General features: G+C 44.5%; 1 protein-coding gene across 1 annotated transcript in view; it reads left to right on the top strand.

Moving 5' to 3' along the window:
- The first annotated feature begins 7,631 nt into the window (after positions 1-7,631).
- Positions 7,632-21,019, top strand: part of LOC141147916 (uncharacterized) — a 42,286-nt gene continuing 28,898 nt past the window's right edge. Inside the window, exon 1 of the mRNA XM_073635075.1 lies at positions 7,632-7,728. Coding sequence (XP_073491176.1) covers positions 7,632-7,728 — 97 coding nt within the window. The remainder of the gene's footprint in view (positions 7,729-21,019) is intronic.

Below are 21,019 nucleotides of genomic sequence, written 5' to 3'. Positions count from 1 at the left end.
GAGGACACAGTTGGTAATAATCAAAATGGGACCCCAAAGACCCCCTCCTGGTGTTAAATTGTTCTGTTTGTTTGTTGTTATTAATTTGTTAATAAAAGGGCTGTTGTGGCCATTTAAACCCATGTCACGCAGCGTTGTGTGGTTATTATAGGGTTATGATAAGTGTAAGACCGTAAGTTGACGAATCCTATAGTCAAGTAATGAAGACCATTTGTAGCAGAAGAAGTTCCAAACAGACATATTAAGAGTACAGAAATGTGATTTATTGATTCCACAAATGGCCAAAAGACAACAAATAAAATCCAACACATTTTGGGGATCAAATAACCCAGCTTCATTAGGGCAAAGCAATTGTCACAGTAGCTAATGGACTCAAAGTTGAGAGCCTGGGCAAATCAATCAGAACCAGGAGGATGAAGAGTATTTGTGTGTTTTATGTTAAGAACATATGCAGCAAGACTGCATGTAACATAGGCACACATCATAGTTCCTTTCTAGTTGCATCATTTTTCAAGGAAAAGGCTACAGGGTGTAACAATGATTTGGGGCCTTGTCGTTGAGAAAGAATAGCTCCTGTGGCCACTTCAGATGCATCGACTTCTAGAACGTAGGGCAATGCAGGATCAGGATGCTGAAGAACTGGTGCTGAGACAAATACTGCTTTAACGGTTCCCGATGGGCACACGCCGATGTACGTCGGCAGAATGGCACGGCTGGGCAAATGGGCGTACCTGTACGTCCATTTGAATTCCCCACCGTGCCATTGCGTGCGCACCGCCGGCGGCGCGCGCGCCGTCAGGGAGCTCCGTGAGTCGGGTCGCGGGTCCCGCGGACTCGATCGCTGCTGGGATACCCGCCATCGCCTCACGGAGAGGACGAACGGGGAGATGCTGATGTAAACAGCATCTCCCCATTCTGCCTAGTGACAAGTGTCACTGATCACAGCTCCCTGTCATCGGGAGCAGTGATCAGTCTAGTGACACATACAGCCCCACCCCCTACTGTTAGAAAACACTCCCCTAGTACTGATTAACCCCTCCCCGACCCCTAGTGGTTAACCCCTTCACTGCCAGTGTCATTTACACAGTAATCAGTGCATTTTTAATCGCACTGATCGCTGTATAAATGACAATGGTCCCAAAAATGTGTCAAAAATGTCCGACATGTCCGCCACAACGTCGCAGTCACAATAAAAATCGCTGATCGCTGCCATTACTAGTAAAAAAAAAAATATTAATAAAAATCCCATAAAACTATCCCCTATTTAGTATATAATTAGCTATAACTTTTGCGCAAATCAATCAATAAACGCTTATTGCGATTTTTTTTTAACCAAAAATATGTAGAAGAATACGTATCGGCCTAAACTGAGGAAAAAAAATGTTTTTTTATATATTTTTGGGGGATATTTATTATAGCAAAATGTAAAAAATAATGCATTTTTTCAAAATTGTCGCTCTTATTTTGTTTATAGCGCAAAAAATAAAAATCGCAGAGGTGATTAAATACCACCAAAAGAAAGCTCTATTTGTGGGAAAAAAAGGACCTCAATTTTGTTTGGGAGCCACGTCGCACGACCGCGCAATTGTCAGTTAAAGCGACGCAGTACAGAATCGCAAAAAATGCTCTGGTCAGGAAGAGGGTAAATTCTTCTGGGGCTGAAGCGGTTAATTCTGTCGAAAAGCTGCCTGAGCCTCCGGGGACCACTGGAATCTGGAATGCAAACGGGTTAGTTGGGTAATGGGTGATATAATGGCTAAAAAGTTCTTAATAAATCTTCTGTAGAAGTTTGAAAACCCGATAAATCTTCTTGTCTGAGGCAACAAGACCAAAGAAGTAGATAGTTTCTTTTTCAAAGTCGCATTTTTCGGCTTTCACGTACAATCCATGCGTTCTTAGAATAGTTAGCACCTTCTTTATGTGAACTCGATGGATCTCCAGGATGGATGAGAAAACGAGGATTTCATCCAGATACACAATGGGGAAGTTGTCGAGATGGTCTCGGAAAATATCGTTCACGAAATGCTGGAACGTGGCTGGAGCATTGCAGAGTCCGAACGGCATTACCAAATATTCAAAATGTCCGAAACGAATTTGGAACGCCGTCTTCCACTTGCCCCCCTCACGGATGCGAACCAGGTTGTAAGCACCTCATAAATCCAGTTTAGAGAAGACTCGGGCAGAACGGAATCATTGGAAGAGTTCCGGGATGAGGGGGAGAGGGTAGCGATTTTTGATGGTGATTTTATTCAACTCTCGGTAGTCTACACAAGGTCTCAACATTTTATCCTTTTTCTCGACAAAGAAAATGCCAGCAACTGCAGGGGATGAAGAGGGACGAATAAATCCTTTTTCCAGGTTTTCATCGATATATAGTCGTAACGTTTCAAGTTCAGTCTCTGACAAAGAAATATACGACCAAAGGGAATTTCAGAGCCTGGAAGCAATTCAATGGGGCAGTCATAAGGACGGTGGGGTGGAAGGGAGTCCGCTACTTTCTTGTTGAACACATCCAGGAATTCTTGGTAGGCAGAGGGTACATGTGGTTTGGCATAAGAAACGGGTTGTATGGTCAGGCAGCTGGTAAAGTCCTTAGGACTAGGGGCAAGGAAATGCTGCTGACAGTAGGCAGATGAAAACAGAACTTCAATCTTGAGCCAGTCAATGTAAGGGTTATGTGCTTGTAACTAGGGGACTGCCAGAATGACCGAAAACAAAGGAGAGCACAAAACATCAAAGTGTACCAGTTCCTTATGGCTGGAATTGGTTGTCATAGGGATTGGCAGGGTCTCGTGGGTAATCAGTCCAGAACTGGGTAGAGATCCATCAGCCAAATGAATTGTTAACGGCTGCTTCTTGGTAACAAGGGGAATTCCAAGTCCTTTGGCCAAGGTTAGGTCTAAGAAGCAGCTACAGGCCCAGTGTCGATGATGGCTGAAAGCCGGATCTCTTCTTTTGCCACTGATAGAGAGATAGGGAGAACAAGGTAAGATCAGGTAAGTGCTGATACTTGACAGTGTGTAGGAGGCTGGTAGGATGGTTTCTTCGGGCCTGAGGTGGCAATTTTGCAAGAATTGGCCATTGTCTCCACAGTAAAAGCAATGATTCGCCTGTCGACGGTAGAGCCTTACTTCAGGCGACAAAGCAGGGTGGAACAGACTAATCTGTCTGGGCTTGACTTCAGACACAGGAAAGCTGGGGGGACTGGATGAGAGAAAAAAAGGGAGTTTCAGGCAGTCTTTGGGTTGGTTGGAGGTGCTGAGACCTTTCAAAGAAACGTTCACGTAGGCGCCTATCCAGCTGTATGGTTAACTGGATAGTGCCCTCTAAGGTATCCGGGATTGCTACCCTGGCCAGCTCATCCTTGAGGGACTCTGATAAGCCCAGTCGATATTGGTATCTTAGGGCGGCTTGATTCCAGCAGGTGTCTGCAGCCCGTGTGCGGAAGTCCACTGTATAATCTTCAGCGGGATTCTGTCCCTGCTGCAGGGTGTGCAGAGCATTTTCGGCTGTAGCTGTACGTTGGGGGTCATCGTATAGCTGGGCCATAGCCCTGAAGAAAGTGTCAACGGAGTCAATAATGGGACTGTTCTGCTCTAACAGTCCTTAGGCCCAAGACTGAGGATCGACCAAGAGTAAAGATATAATGAATCCAACTTTAATATTCTCTAGAGAAAAAGTTCTTGGTTGCAGAGCCAGGTATAGCAGACAGGCATTTTTAAAGGCCGTAAACTTTCTTCGGTCCCCCAAGAATCATTCAGGGATCGGCACACATGGTTCAGGAGGTGGACTCAACACTGTGAGGGGAGAATCCTGAGGCAGCGCAGCAGAAGTACAGGTGGAGGTGGGTCTTGGATCAGGAGACACGAAATCCGAAGATAAGTGCTACAGACGACCCTCTAATTGAACGTAGGTGCCTTGCAGTCTCTGCACTGCTTGGGTAAGTGCGGAGACCTATTGGCACATAGCCTCTACAGGGGAAGCACCTCTGTCGATCTATGACATGGCTGAATTATACTATCAGGGGCGTGTATGGAGATCGAGATGCTAAGAGGACTCCCCTCGGGGCTAAGTGCAGCGCGTTCCTAGAGTTGGGAACAGGAAGCGCGGTGCCCAAAGAAGCACGGTTGGCCAAGTGCTTGTTTGCAGTCGGATGAGCTCGGCCACTGAGGGATGACTGAGCTGGCAGAGCAGAACTTGCTGTGTTCAGGTAAACAGAGAAACCAGGAGACAGGCCAGGGGTCATACACAGACAAATCAGTCCAGAGCATACACAGGGGCAAACCAAAGCCATACACAGGCAAGGTCCAGGTACAAGCCAAGGGTCAAGCTGGGAGATCAGGAAGCAGAAGCAGAGTCCAGGAGCAGGCCAAGGGTCAAACTAGGAGATCAGGAAGCGAGGTCAAGGCAAGCCGGGTCACAACGGGTAATCACAGATCAGGAAGCAAGGTCAAGGTACACAAGAAAGCTGAGGAGATAATCCAGCAATGTCCTGTGGTCACAGGCTGGCTTAAATAGGGCTACTGGCAACAGTGTCTGTCACGCCACTTGCGCGCCGTCGCGCACGCGCCGTATAGCCGGTACCATGATGGCCATGTCCCTGACAAACTCTGAGTGGCACTCAGATTGGTTGCAACAGGACATTCTGCAGAACCTTGTCCTCCTGAAATTATTCCCAGTAATAGTTTCCATAGTGGTTTGGAAGGATGTCTTCATGAACCGCAGAGTTCTGGGTCACACGTATAACAAAGGTGTTTTCTTTGCTATTAATACGTTATCCTCAAAATCTGAACCAGTTATTAAACTGCTGCATTTTCTAGTATTGCACTGCATGCATTTTAATATTTGGTTGAAAGCAACACACATAGCAGGGATATATAAAAACATAGCTGAAGCTTTATCTCATTTGCAGTTCAAGAAGTTTCAGGATTTGGCTCCATCGGCAGATCAGCACCCCTTGCCCAGATTTCCTCTGGGGCTTAATTTGGAGCTGATACTTTCTAACCTCAGAAATTCTGATCAAGGAAGACTTGTCTAGACTATCGTCTTTCCTGGTCCCGATGGTGTTCATTATGTCATGAGCTTGTGTCTAAGTTGATTCAGTCGAAACTCAGTCCTGCTTCAGTAAGCAAGATAGTAGCGGGTGTGTAATTTTTCTAAAATTTGCAGGTGACCTACCTGACACCTACACTGACCTACATGGTTCCTACACTGACCAACCTGTCCACCACACTGAAACCTACACTGACCACTACACAGACCAACCTGACCATTGCACTGACCTACCTGACTCCTACACTGACCTACCTGACACCTACACTGACCTACCTGACCACTACACTGACACCTACACTGACCTACCTGACTCCTACACTGAGCTACTTGATCCCTACACTGACCTAGCTGACCACTACACTGACACCCACACTGACCTACCTGACCGCTACACAGACCTACCTGGTTTCTACACTGACCTACCTGACCACTACACTGACACCTACACTGACCTACCTGACCACTACACAGACTTACCTGATACCTACACTGACCTACCTGATTTATTAGTGCCCATAAATTCCCCCTATCGTTGCCACCTATCAACGCTCATCGATGCCGCCTATCAGTAGTTATCAGTGCCACCTATCAGTGCTCATCAATGGCGTCTATCAATGCCACCTATTAGTGCCCATCAGTGCAGCCTATGAGTGCTGCCTATCATTGTTCATCAATGCCGCCTACCAGTGCCGCCTATCAGTGCTCATCAATGCCGCCTATCAGTGCCACCTATCATTGCCGCCTAAAAGTGCTGCCCATCAGTGCCACCTACCAGTACTGCCCATCAGTGCCGCCTATCAGTGCCCATCAGTGCCTCCTATCAGTGCCACCTATGATTGCCGCCTACCAGTGCTGCCTATCAATGCCAATCAGTGCCACCTATCAGTGCCTCCTCATCAGTGGCCATCAATGCTGCCTATCAGTGCTCAATGCCCATAAGTTCTGCCTATCAGTGCTCATCAATGCAGCCCATCAGTGTCCATCAGTGCTGCCTATCAGTGCTCATCAATCCCACCTATCAGTGCCCATTAGTTCCTCCTATTAGTGCTCATCAATGAAGCCTATCAGTGTCCACCAGTGCTCATCAGTGCCACCTATCAGTGCCCATTAGTGCCTCCTATCAGTGCTCATCAATCCCACCTGTCAGTGCCCACCAATAATAATAAAAATCAACATACCCCAGTATTTATAGCCAACATACCCCAGTATGGTCTTTCTGGGGATTTACAGTATCACCCTATACTTGAGGCCAAAATCAATTCCTCAAGTGTCCTGATCTGAAGAATTATCACACTGGCCAACACTGACCTTCAGAATAAAGTAAATTTCTAACCCCATCTACCTTTCTGCTGTAATTGTTCCTCCTTGCATAGAAGTCCCTACTAAATGTTCACATCACCAACTATAAAGCAAAGCTGCGCTTCCTTTAGGATTTTAGAGTTTGTTTGAAGCTATTCCACATATTTTTGATTTGCTGTCTTCTCTGACCTATTTTAAATGTTCTAGAACTCAGTCACATAAATTATAGATGGGTTTGTCATGAAAATGTTCTGATTGATTTGTTTTTCTTATATCACTTTGTCTACAGCCAAACAGGTGCTTTGGTGTCAACACAATCTTCATCACAATTGTATGCTCTGTGGTGGCTCCTGTCTTGCATCTATCCTTCAGCATCACAAACACAGTAAGTTGATTCCACTGGCTATGTAGATTTAGTATTTCACTTTTCTACCCTGTTAAACTGGTATAGGAATGCAAAGGACTCCCTCCCCCCACTCCACACACACACACGTCCTCTGGAAAGAAAGATATTACAGTTCGGGTCAAATGTGCGGAAATTTGCAAAATGTAAGGTAGGCACAATTTTTTGTACCTGCATGGTACCATGTGGTTTGGTGGCCACAAATTCACCCGCATTTGCCAGATGCATGGGGGTGCCATTAAGAATTAATGGCAATGTGCACATTTAAAGAGGGCAGCATGTGGTGCAAGAGCCCTGAAGCATGATAGGATCCTTACTGAACCAGAACAGCCTATTGGCACTCATTAGTGTGGAGTTGTTGACGTCATGTTCTCTATGAAATGTCTATAAATATACCTCTTCACAGGGTGGTGAAATTACTTAAAGAGACACAGATCAGTCTGATCAGCTGGTTTCCTGGCCACTGGCGGCCAGGTAAACAAAGTGGCGGAACCGGAGGTGACAAAATACTCGTCACTCCCGGTTTCCGGGGTTACAGAGAGAGGGGAACGACATCATTGTACTGTACAATAAAATGATGTACAGTGCCCAAAAAGTAAAAGTAAGAGCAGTCATTAAACAGGTAAGTCGTTGAAACAAGGAGAGTCTGTAGTTTCTTAAAGGGGTTGTAAACCCATAAAAATAAAATTAAAAAAAACCCTGCAAGACAAAGGCATAATGAGCTAGTATACATTGCATACTAGCTCATTATGAAACAATTACCTTAGATCGAAGCTGTTGCAGCCGTCTCCGCACACCGCTGTGACCAGCGCCATGTCTCCCGGAGTTATTTCTGAGTTCGTGAGCTTCAGCGCTGTGATTGGCTGGAGCCGCAATGGCGTCACTCCCACGTGTGCACACGGCAGCCACCGGTCACGCCACGGGCCCTTTAGAAACGGCACACGCTGATGACGTTGACGCAAAAGTATATGGTAAATATCTCCTAAACCATGCAGGATTTCCAGTACCTACAGCTAAGCCTATAATAAGGTACAAGTGGTGTAACAGGATTTACAACCACTTTTGAAGGGTACATGCATTATATAGGTATTATTTTTATTATTATTATGTTATTATTACCCGAAAAGGGGTTAATTGACTCTAGTCATGGGGAGAATATGTAGAGTTCAAAGCTGACTTGTATAGCAGTAAGATATCTGTAAAACAGACAGTATATAAATAGCCACTGTCAGAGATGGGGGGCTTCACTCCATTAATCACAGAAACTATCAAGCTTTTATTTGCGGACCTTTCAGGGTCGTGACTCCCCCAGCATTGGCTTCAGAGTGCAAGCTGTCTTGTGTAAGCACAGTTGGGTGCCCCTCCAGAGTGTTCATAAACCCAGGGGAACACCATCCCTTAAATAGCCCCCTAATGGCCGCAGATTGCTGCCATCTGTGGACACCATCCAGTGGCCTGGATGTCCCAAGGTGGTGGATTCTGGTTGGCACGGTAAACCACACATGCACGCGCAGTGCCAGCTGCCATCTTGTGGCATCATGACACATACAGCGTCCAAAGTTTCCTGCAGCCCTAGGTGCCAGAGGCGCACATGCTCAAAGCTCAGTCCAAGCTGACCAAGCTCATAACACCACCCTAATGTTTTCTGAGGTTCAGAGGATGGAGAAAAAATTCTCCACAATTCACCAGACCCAAGGCAAGTAGATGATGCCTTCCTACCCCATCAAAGACAGGGGTTCAGCTCCAGCATCCAGCATCCAGCCTGGGGCACTTTAGGCAGAAAACTCCCCTTAAAGTGGTCAAAACTGGACAGATGGGGGGGTAGGGCGTCACCTGATTGCCTTGGGTCAGGTGATTTGTGGAGAGTTTCTTCTCTATCCTCTAGGCCACAGGGAACATTCAGGCAGTGTTATGCGCTTGCTCAGCTCAAATTGGGCTTTGAGCATGTGCACCTCTGCTGCGCCCATCTGGGGAGAGAAAGTGAGAGAGAATTCTGTGCCTCTCTCTCTCCACGGGTTCAGGATTGCAAGCAGCTGCAGGCAGTTTAGTAATACTACTGCTCCCCCAATAGGCGTAGTATCAGGGGTCACAATTGCGACCCCACCCATGCTCCAGGGGGCCATGAAGTTGCCCTGTCACTGTAAAGGGGAAAGCGGAATCTGGGTTAGAGTGCAATGTCAGCAACCAGGAGATCTCCCACAAAGAATTTGAAAGAGAAGCTCTGAATGGCAGCATTTTCAAGTCTTGAGTGGAGTGGAGAGCTAGAGAGTAGCGGAGGGAAGATGGGGTGAGGCCAGCCCTAGACGGGAAAGTGTCAGGGCTGACAACCAGGCAGGGACCTACAGCGATCTGTCACAGGGCCCAGCGAGGAGGAGGAGAGCATTGTCCGGGACTGCTGTGGTGAGGCAAGACACTGCTCAGATCTGTGCAGAGAACAGACACACACCACCCCCCACCACTTGCTGACACTCTCACACAAATACTCAAAAAAATCCCCTAACACCTCCTGAGGGGCTCCTGAATAGGGATGAGCCGAACACCCCCCGGTTCGGTTCGCACCAGAACCTGCGAACGGACCGAAAATTTGCACGAACGTTAGAACCCCATTGACGTCTATGGGACTCGAACATTCAAAATAAAAAGTGCTAATTTTAAAGGCTAATTTGCATGGTATTGTCCTAAAAAGTGTTTGGGGACCCGGGTCCTGCCCCAGGGGACATGTATCAATGCAAAAAAAACTTTTAAAAATGGCCGTTTTTTCAGTAGCAGTGATTTTAATGATGCTTAAAGTAAAAAAAAAAAAAAAAGTGAAATATCCCTTTAAATATCGTACCTGGGGGGTGTCTATAGTATGCCTGTAAAGTGGTGCGTGTTTCCTGTGTTTAGAACAGTCGCTGCACAAAATTACATTTCTAAAGGAATAAAAGTCATTTATAACTGCTTGCGGCTTTAATGTAATGTCGGGTCCCGGCAATATGGATGAAAATCAGTGAGACAAACGGCATGGGTACCCCCCAGTCCATTACCAGACCCTTTGGGTCTTGTATGGATATTAAGGGGAACCCCGCACCCAAAATAAAAAAAAGAAAGGTGTGGGGCCCCCAGGCCCTATATACTCTGAACAGCAGTATACAGGCGGTGCAAACAAGACAGGGACTGTAGGTTTGTTGTTAAGTAGAATCTGTTTGTAATTTTGAACTGGTACATTTTTAAAGTGTAGCTCCAGCCAAAAAATCTATTTTTAAGCTTTTTGGAAAACATAGGGAAGGGTTATCACCCCTGTGACATTTGTTTTGCTGTCTGTCCTCCTCTTCAGAAGATTTCACCTCACTTTCTATCACAATGACAAATGTTTTTAGAAAATTTGGGGTTTTTAGTGAAACAAGGATTGGTGATAAAGCATCAGTGGAAAGGAGAAATGTTTTTCCCATATTAACTCTTACAGGAGAGAATTTCCCTTCCTAGGGGTAGATTTCATCTCACTTCCTGTTGTCTCCTTCTGTTTACAAGTAGGAGTCGTTTGTAAGTTGGATGTTTGAAAGTAGGGGCCTGCCCTATATACTCAGCAGAAATTTGGGCCTTAGGTGTTGGTGTTGCCACAACACTGTAAGCCCTCACAGGGCCCTGCTGTGAAATATTAGATCAAGAATTGTAATTACATGCACCTGTTGAACAGGGGCAGAAAAATTGGGCCTTAGGCACTGGTGCTGGTGCCACAACACTGCAACCCCTCACAGACACTCTAGTTGGAACGCAGGAACGAGCCCTGCTGCAAAGTATTACATCAAAAATTGTAATTACATGCCCCTGTTTAAACAGGGGCTGAAAAATTGGGCCTTAGCCACTGATGGCAGCTCCCAGAAACAAAAATATTCTTACAAACTATCAGCGTGATCATTGAGGAGGAAGAGGATAATTACTCAGGATAGTCACTCAGCATTAGCATAGGCAGTCTTGAAGGGATCTTGAAGGGATCTGACATTTCAAAAAAATGTATTCGGTTACATCAGCATCAGGTGCTTGGTATCTGGTGGTGATCCAAGACTGATTCATTTTTTGAAGGTCAGTCGATCGACCGAGTCGGTGGACAGGCACACCCTGTGATCGGTTACCACGCCTCCAGCAGCACTGAATGTGCGTTCCGAAAGAACGCTGGATGCAGGACAGGCCAGTAGCTCAATTGCATACTGTGCAAGCTCTGGCCAGTGATCCATCCTCAAGATCCAGTAACCCAGAGGATTTTCTATGGGAAAGGTGTCCAAGTCAGATCTTGCCCCTAGGTATTCCTGCACCATGTAAAACAGACGCTGGCGATGGTTGCTGGAACCGATCATACCTTGGGGCTGCGGGCTAAACTGCAGTAATCCAGTGTGAGATTTTACCTCTGTTCAGGAGCTTCTAGTAATGAAGACCATTTGTAGCAGAAGAAGTGCCAAACAGACATATGAACAGTACAGAAATGTGATTTATTGATTCCACAAATGGCCAAAAGGCAACAAATGAAATCCAACACATTTTTGGAATCAAATAACCCAGCTTCATCAGGACAAAGCAACTGTCACAGTAGCTAATGGACTCAAAGTTGAGAGCCTGGGCAAATCAATCAGAACCAGGAGGATGAAGAGTATTTGTGTGTTTTATGTTAAGAACATATACAGCAAGACTGCATGTAACATAGGCACACCAGTACTAACTACCCTCCTGTGTTTTTTACATTTATTTTTTACTTCAAATTTTATTGAAAGGTTTTCAGATTACATTGAAAACATAGCATATGCGATAACAGCTTTGGGTCACTAAGAGCATGTGACCCTAATTCTTACATAACAATTTAAATGTACATTTAATACGTAATGATGCAAAAAGTACTTGGTATTTTAGGGGAAAGGGGAGGGGGGTGCTTTATGATGAAGCAGATAAGCATTATAGGTAGGAAGAGCAAAATACGTATCATGTGTTGTCATAGGTTAACAGCCTAGCCTCACAATATCTAGGTATTAAGTCTCAGGTTTAGACGGAGTTTGGAAACTGATTTGTCCATGGGGCCCACAATTTCTGTAGTTTGGACAATAATAGATGCACTTTTGAGTACATGAATTCCAAGTGTAGGTGCTGGTTTAGAGTAGAGTATAGTTGTTGGCTCAAGGGCAGAAGGTTGCTGTTCCAATTACAAGCAATTCAGAGTCTAGCTGCAATGAAGATCTGTGCGAGAATGGAGTGATATTTGGGAGGCCATGTTTCCAAGTTTAGCCCTAATGGCAGTTGTTAAGGAGTGAGTGTGGTACAGATTCTGGTCCTTCTCCCAGTGAGGGATTACACTTTCTTTTTCCAGAAAGGGACAAGTAGTGGGCAAGACCACTAAATGTGGATGGTAGATCCTAGGTTGCCGCATCCTCTTCAGCAGGTAGCAGATTGGGGGGGGGGGGGGGGCAGGCTAGTTTTGCTGGTGTTTGGTATCACTGATGGAGGAGTTTCTGTGCGATCTTCCAGTGGGTAAGACATCTAAAGAGTTTGAGTGGGGCTTTTGCTGCATGATGCCTTGCTGATACATCTGTCGTTTAGAGATTAGAGTTTGTTCCCAATTCTCCATTTGGGGTAGCTTAGTGTGGTTTTGTGTGAGATCCCTTAATCGGGGGACACTTTCTTTTCAAAGAACCCTAAAATGTCCACGATGAGGGTGTTGTCTGACCAGATGACTCATCTTTGGGCATGTCTGATTCAGAGGAATTTAAGAAATTCACAGTTGGAGATCTGATATTGTGTTTGGAGGGCTTGGAATGTGCGCATAGTCCCTTTGTCAAATATGTCTCCAATATGTGTGATTCATAGTTAGTTGGGTTGAAAAAAGTCCATCTAGGTCAAACAATATAAAAAGAAAACAACAATACAATCCCATATACACAATGCTTCACCCACAGTTGATCCAGAGGAACGTGAAAAACCCAAGGAAAGCATGATCCAATTTGGCTACAGCAGGGAAAAAATAAATTCCCTGCTGATCCCCCGAGAGGCAATCGGATTTTCCCTGGATCAACTTTACCTATAAATGTTAGTACCCAGTTATATTCTGCACATTTAGGAAAGTATCAAGGCCTTTCTTAAAGCAATCTACTGAGCTGGACAGAACCACCTCTGGAGGAAGTCTATTCCACATTTTCACAGCTCTTACTGTGAAGAAACCTTTGCGTATTTGGAGATGAAATCTTTTTTCCTCTAGATATAAAGAGTGCCTCATTGTCCTCTGTCATGGCCTTAAAGTGAACAACTCAACACCAAGTTCACTATATGGACCTCTTATGTATTTATAAATGGTGATCATATCCTCCCTTAATCTCCTCTTCTCAAGAGAGAATAAATTCAGTTCCTCTAATCTTTCCTCATAGCTGAGCTCCTCCATGACTCTTATTAGTTTGGTTGGCCTTCTCTGCACTTTCTCCAGTTCCAGATCTACCAAAACCCCCAGATCCTTCTCCACTATGGATTCCCCCAGTTGTACTCCCCCTAGTATGTATAATAATGCATATTCTTAGCTCTCAAGTGCATAACTTTACATTTATCAACATTAAACCTCATTTGCCACATAGTCGCCCAATTAGACAGAGCATTGAGGTCAGCTTGTAAATTGGAGACATCCTGTAAGGACGTTATTCCACTGCATAGTTTGGTGTCATCTGCAAAGACTGAAATGGTACTTTTAATCCCAGACCCAATATCATTTATAAAGATATTAAAGATATTAAAAAGTAAGGGTCCCAGCACTGAGCCTTGGGGTACACCACTAATAACCTTAGACCATTCAGAGTAAGAATCATTAACCACTACTCTCTGAATTCTGTCTTTTAGCCAGTTAGCCAAGGACGTTATTCCACTCCATAGCTTGCTGTCATCTGATTCCAGCTGCTGTCCAAGTTGAGGTAGACAGGTCTGTGCATATGAGTTCTAGGGAGAAGAGAGGGAAGAATTTCAACGCTTGTGCCCACAATCCTTTGGTCAGTTGACAGCATGATTGCCATACTTTGAGCATAGCGTTATACCCTCCTGGTTTTAATAAGCTATTAGCTACTGTGACAATTGCTATGCCCTGATAAAGGGGGATTGTGGCCCCTGAAATGTGTAGGGTATCCGTCGTTGTCTTTTGGCCATTTGTGGAATCAATAAATCACATTTTTGGACAGTCAACACATGTGTTTGGGGCTTCTTCTGGCTAAAGAAGTGGGGTGACCCCCATCTCCAGGAAGGACCCCTATTTTGTGGAGAACTGGCACACGTAGACTATCCAGCTTTTACTAGGATCTCTCACCTATTAGCTAAACAGTGGGCTCTAGCACCTTGCTCCTACCTCTTCATTTAATATAAATCACTCACTACTGCTCTCTCTCTTTGTGCAGGAACACTGTTCTTATCTCTGCACCTTCCTGTAGTTTTCTGTATATGGCCTGTAGTGAGTAGTATATGGCCTGCTGGGCCCCTCCCACAGCTCTGCTCTCTGCACAGGCTATGTACAATACTCTGATGATATCATTGCTACAAGGTAATAGCTGGGTTTTGCGAAGGCATTGGTGCATGCAATGGATTTATTGCCTGATTATTGAAGAATATATCGTATTTATCGGAGTATAACATGCTCCGGCATATAATACGCACCCCAAGTTTAGGAGGGAATTTTAAGGAAAAAATCTTTTAGGAGGGAAGTTTATGGAAAAAAATTACATTTAAATGCCCATCAATGCAGCCTTATCAGTGTCCATCTGCAGCCTTATCAGTATCATTGCAGCCTTGCAGTTTAAATATGGCACCGCCGAGATACACAGAGATGGATGTCCTGTGTATTGCGGCTCCTCTCAGCTCCTCCCGCCCCTAGGATGGACATAACACAGGTCCAATGGCGGGACTGGACGTGACTGTGAGCGGAGCCGAGTGCCGCCGATATACTTATAGCCGAGTGTACTCGGCTAGGCTCTGCTCCTTTCGGCTCCGCTCACAGTCACGCCCAGTCCCGCGATTGGACCTCTGTTATGTCCATCATAGGGGCGGGATTGGGCGTGACTGTGAGCGGAGCCGAGAGGAGCCAAGCCTAGCCGAGTACACTAGGCTATGTGTATATCGGCGGCACTTGCTCAGCAGAGATCGGTGGGGATCGGCGTATAACACGCCCCCACAAATTTTCCCCTGATTTTAAGGGGAAAAAAGTGCGTGTTATACACTGATAAATACGGTAATTCAATGAAAGTTTTTTTTGTGCCTGGTGTTCAGCTTTAAAGTAGTAAAGAAACTATCATCTAGGACAGTGAATAGATAGACAAAAACTGTTTTTTATCCCAGAAAATAGGTACAGGAACTCCCTCTTTTTCAGTAAATTCTTATATTCACCCCTCACCCATCTCCAAGTACCGTTTCTTGATTCCACCCACCCACCTCTCAGTACAGCCCCTTTTTAGAGAATACAAAGCCAAGTAACATTTTGTGGTGCTAAGTAATTTGTATAGAATTTGGTAATGACAACAAGAAAAACAGTAAAATAGAGCTTCTGCAGCCAGCAGCAATAGATCCCCCAAGCAACAATAGATCCCCCAAGCAACAATAGATCCCCCAAGCAACAATAGATCCCCCAGCAACAATAGATCCCCCAAGCAACAATAGATCCCCCAGCAACAGTAGATCCCCCCAGCAACAATAGATCCCCCAAGCAACAATAGATCCCCCAAGCAACAATAGATCCCCAAGCAGCAATAGATCCCCCAAGCAGCAATAGATCCCCCAAGCAACAATAGATCCCCCAAGCAACAATAGATCCCCCAAGCAACAATAGATCCCCCAAGCAACAATAGATCCCCCAGCAACAATAGATCCCCCAGCAACAATAGATCCCCCCAGCAACATAGATTTTCCACCCCAGCAACAATAGATCTTCCCCAGCAACAATGGACCCCTGAACGCTAGAGGTCTTGTTGAATAAATGGATTGGGAGTTATAGTATGTATTAATTACACTATGTACTGTACGCTGTTTTTGGTTAAGTGGTTTTTATGGGTGTGGAATTTCTTTTTTAATGTGAGGGAGCTACAACTCTGTTTCATTTTATGATTGTTATTGTAAAATGACAACAACATTTTCTGATTCTTTCTGAAAAAGAAAATGCCACCCCAGGAACAATAGACCTACCAACAGCCAGCATTCAAAGATCCCTCCCTCAACAGCAGATCCCCTCCAGCAACACAATCCCCCCCCCGCACACACATACACACCAAGCAAACCAGCAACAACAGACCACCATGCAAGAATAGATCTCCCTTACAAACCAAAGATCCCCGCCTCCCCCAGCCAGCATCAATAGGTCCTCCAGCACACCCCAGCACCCCTTGCCATTACTTATAAAGTACATTCAGTACTGGAGGTGCCGGAACTGCATTCCCGCTAACAAAAAGCCCTGGACAAAACAAATGCAGAACATGTACAGAATATTTATTACAAATCGGTCCTATTTCATGGGGTGTAAATGGAGGGACCCCTACTTTTATATATATATATATATATATATATATATATATATATATATATATATATATAATCTGTTGTGGTAGTGCCTGAATAGTCCCACCCCTGCGGGGTCCCTCCATTTCCATATTTTTCTGAGATGTGGCACACCTTTGTTAAGCAGTTCTTTTCAGATATCCCCTTTTCATTATTTCATGGGGTGTGGACCCCTGTATTTATTACCATATTCTGTGATACCTCCTGGTCATTTTTTGATCTCTTAAAACTTGTTATCTTTGTAATTTCTTTCAGTGAAGAAGAGCCGGGTAAGAATCTCTGCAATTCCAAAACTGGTATCAGGTTATAATGAATAACCATCACTGTAAGGTCTCGTATACTTTACTAATATTCATCTTATACATTTATTTAGGGGTCCAAGTTATTAAAATGGGGGGGGGGGGAGAAGTGCGATTGTTGCTTTAAGCAGAATTCTTTAACCACTTCAGCCCTGGAAGGTTTTACCCTCTTCCTGACTAGGCCATTTTTTTGCCATAAGGCACTGTGTTACTTTAACTGACAATTGCGCGGTCGTGCGATGTTGTACCCAAATAAAATTGATGTCCTTTTTTTTCCCCACAAATAGAGCTTTCTTTTGGTGGTATTTGATCACCTCTGCGGTTTTTATTTTTTGCGCTATAAACAAAAAAAAGTGTCAATTTTGAAAAAAAAAAATATATATATTATTTACTTTCTGCTATAAAACACATCCATTAAAATTTAAAAAATACAATTTCTTCATCAGTTTAGGCCAATATGTATTCTGCCACATATTCTTGGTAAAAAAAATCACAATAAGTGTATATTGATTGGTTTGCGCAAAAGTTATAGCTCAAACTATGGGATAGGTTTATGGACTTTTATTTTATTTTAATATTTTTACTAGTAATGGAGGTGATCAGCGATTTTTACCAGAACTGCAACATTGCGGCAGACAAATCTGACACATAATGACCCTTTTTGGGGACCAGTGACATCAATACAGTGATCAGTGCTAAAAAAAAAATGCACTGTCACTGTATAAATGACACTGACAGGGAAGGGGTTAACATCAGGGGTGATCAAAGGGTTAAATGTGCTCCTAGGGAGGAATTTCTAAAGCCTCGTACACATAGGTGTGCGCAGACTATTGCATTAGGGTGTGCACCCCAAAGTTTACAGACTTACATACACATACAGACACACACTGTTATATATTAATGTGAACAAACATATAAAAATGTATTAAAACATGGACAATGTGAGTAGAGCAGTAGACGGAATCAGTAGAGCAGTGAACAGTGTTAGTCATTTTCTATTTTAATTATAATTTTTTTACAATTTTGTTAATTTTTTTTATAATATTATTTTTTAATTTTTTTACAATTTTTTTTAGGAGCTCTATTGGGGGACTTTGGTGAAATATCAGGGGCCTAAACAGACCTCTGATGTCTTGCTTTTTAGACACAGAAAGGGAGTGAGGACAGAGATTCCCCAGTCCCTTTATCTGCGGCCTCAGCTGCACTGGACACTGAATTAATGGGAAGTGCTCTGTGCTAAGCAGCTTCCTGTTTCTTCACAAACACAGTTCACTATGCTTCAATTATGAATGGACACAGGAGCGATCAGTACCTCGCTGTATTCATTCAGAAAATGAATGGGTTGGTAAATGACATATTTATTATATTGCAGCTTGCCAATTCTTAGATGTGAGATTTGATTTGGTGGGGTGGGACATTGGGCACCCGGGCTGCAGGGGGAATCGGCACTGCACAAGGTGATTAGGGTGTGCCCAGGCACACCTGGCACACCCCCTGCGCACGCCTATGCTCGTACACACGATCGGATTTTGCGACGGGAATTGTGTGACGACAGACTGTTGGCCAAAAATCCGACCGTTTGTACGCTCCATCGGACAATTGTTGTCGGATTTTCCACGGACAAATGTTGGATGGCAGGCTTTAAAATTTTCAGCGGACAAATGTGTTTTGTCAGATTTTCCGAGCGTGTGTACACAAGTCCATCGGACAAAACACCAAAATACAAACACGCATGCTCGGAAGCAATGCTCACCATAACACAACATTAGCAGAAGGTGCCCAAAGGGTGGCGCTAAAGAGCTGAAAAACCACGCAGTACGTCACTACGATCGGGGCTGTTGGCCGACAATTATGTGCCGTTTGTATGCAAGACAAAATCCAGGCACACGCCCTTCGGACAAAAGTCCAAAGCTTTGTCTGCGGAATATCCGATCGTGTGTACGAGGCTTAAGTGTGTGGGGGATGGACTGACTGGAGGAAGAGAGACATCTGTGTTCCTAATTAGCAGAAACACAAGATCTCCCTCTTCCTCTCTGACAGAACTTGTTTGCATAGGCAGACTGCCATTCTGCCTCTCCTACGAACGATCGGTGGGTCCCGGTGGGCATTGCGCCGCTCCAGTGGCGCGTGCCCCTGCTGCAGACAACAGGAATCACGTACAGGTACATGATTTTGCACTTAAGGGCCGCCCTGCCGCAGTATATGTACGTGGGGCAGACTTTAAGTGGTGAAAGCCCAAATGAACTTTCAGTTACAGTCCCCTAAATCCATTCCAGATACTTAAAAACAAAAGCAGTGTACTGTCATACAGTTAATTTTGTTTAGAATACAGCCACAATGTGAGTAGAAAAATCTTTCCTGTGCCAGCATGCTGCAAAGAAGGACCCTTGCACTCTGTATGGAAATAGTGGTCTCTCTGCAGTGGTTAAATGTGCCTCCTGCTAAGTCAGAGGTAGAACTCTTCAGTAAAGCTCATACCCCCCCCCCCATTGAGATTCTTAGCTTTGACTCAGTAGGGGCATGTCAGGACCTCTGCAGTGAGACCACTGCTTGTGTAAAGAGTAGAGAAAGAAAATGTCCTTTTTTTTAATGACAATGCAGTCATCAGGCTAAGAGATAAAAAAAAAGGAATAGATACAATTTTTTTGGGTGTTGCTGGCTTTGCGCAGTTATAATACAACCCCAAATTCCAAAAAGTTGGTACTCTGTGTAAAATCTATATAAAAACAGAATGCAGTTATTTACAAATTTCATGAACCCATGTTTTATTCACAATAGAAATCAGAAAGCACATCAAATGTTTAAATTGAGAGAAAGAACCATTTCAAGAAGAAAATAAGGTATTTTAGAAATTGATGGCAGCAACGCGTCTCCAAAAAGTTGGGACAGGGCCATGTTTAGCATGGTGTAGCAATGTCTGGAACTGAGGAGGTCAGTTGTTTGAGTTTTGGGAGAGAAATGTTGTCCCATTCTTGCCTGATATAGGATTCTAAGTGCTCAACAGTCCTGGGTCTTCTTTGTAATTCTTTTTGTTGCCAAAAATTTTCAGTTGGTGAAAGGTCTGGACTGCAGGCAGGCCAGTTAAAGCGGAGTTCCACTTATTTTTGTCAGTGTATCTGCTGACTTTTAATAAACAGACACTCACCTGTCCCAGGATCCAGAGATGCGGCCGCCCGAACCCTTGCTTCTCTCCCTCTCCGCGGTGCCAGCATTGCAAGTGTGGGCACCCGGCAGTGACAGCATGTGGCTTTAGAGCTGGGTGCACACTGCACATGCATGGAGTGCCTCCCCATTGGTCGGGAAACCTTCTGGGACCTGTGATGTGTGTCAGAAGATTGCAGGGAGGGAAGGGGAGAGAATAACTTCTAACCTAGGTGGCCCAAGAAGAAGTGGGAGCAGGTTCCTGTCAAAACTAGGTACCTGCCCCCCCCTCTAAAAATGACACGCTAAATGTGGCATATTTGGGGGGGAGGAGTGCTTAAGGTGTAACTTCCCCTTTTGGGTGGAGCTCTGTTTTAAGCATCTGGACTCCTCTACTAGCAAGCCATTTTATTGTCATATATGCAGTATGCGGTTTAGCATTGTCCTGCTGAAATATGCAAGGCCTTCCATGAAAAAGACGTCATCTGTATGGGAGTATATGCTGCTCTAAAACTTGGATATATATTTCAGCATTTATGGTGCCTTTCCAGACGTACAAGCTGCCCATTCCATACACACTAATGCCTCCTCCCCCCCATACCATTACAGATGTCGGGTTTTGAATTGAGTGTAGATAACAAGCCAGAAGCTTGTCTAGAGGATGTGGATCACATAGTTGCCAAAAAAGAACGACAGCTTTGTCTGACTACTGAACAGTTTTCCACTTTGCAATAGACCATTTAAGTGAGCTTTGGCCCAGAGGAGATGGTGGCGTTTCTGGATTGTGTTCAGATATGGCTTCTTCTGTGCATGATAGAGCTTTACTTTGCATTTTTTTACAGACAGTGATTTTTGGAAGTATTCCTGAGCCCATGCAGTGATGTCCATCCCAGAATCATGTCTGCTTTTAATGCAGTGCCATCTGAGGGCTCGAAGATCACCGCCATTAAAAATAGAAAAAATCCTCTTGTCTGTATGCTAGTCAGACGGACTAAAACCGACGCTAGGGCAGCTATTGGCTACTGGCTATCAACTTCCTTATTTTAGTCCGGTTGTACGAATCCATCGGACTTTGGTGTGGTCCGTCGAAAAGTCCGCTTGTGTGTACGAGGCATGACTCCCTAAGATGCTCTTTTTATATCCATTCATGTTACTGACCTGTTTCCAATGATCCTAATTAGTTGCAAAATGTTCTTCCAGCTCTTTTGTACCACTTACTTTGCCAGCTTTTTGTTGTCCTGTCCAAAGTTTTTTGAGACAAGTTGCTGCCATCAATTTCAAAATGATCCAT

This window comes from Aquarana catesbeiana, linkage group LG06, assembly GCF_042186555.1.
Source record: "Aquarana catesbeiana isolate 2022-GZ linkage group LG06, ASM4218655v1, whole genome shotgun sequence".
NCBI classification, from domain to species: Eukaryota; Metazoa; Chordata; class Amphibia; order Anura; family Ranidae; genus Aquarana; species Aquarana catesbeiana.
Note: the sequence above shows the minus strand (reverse complement) of the source record. Positions and strands in the feature narration are given on the sequence as shown.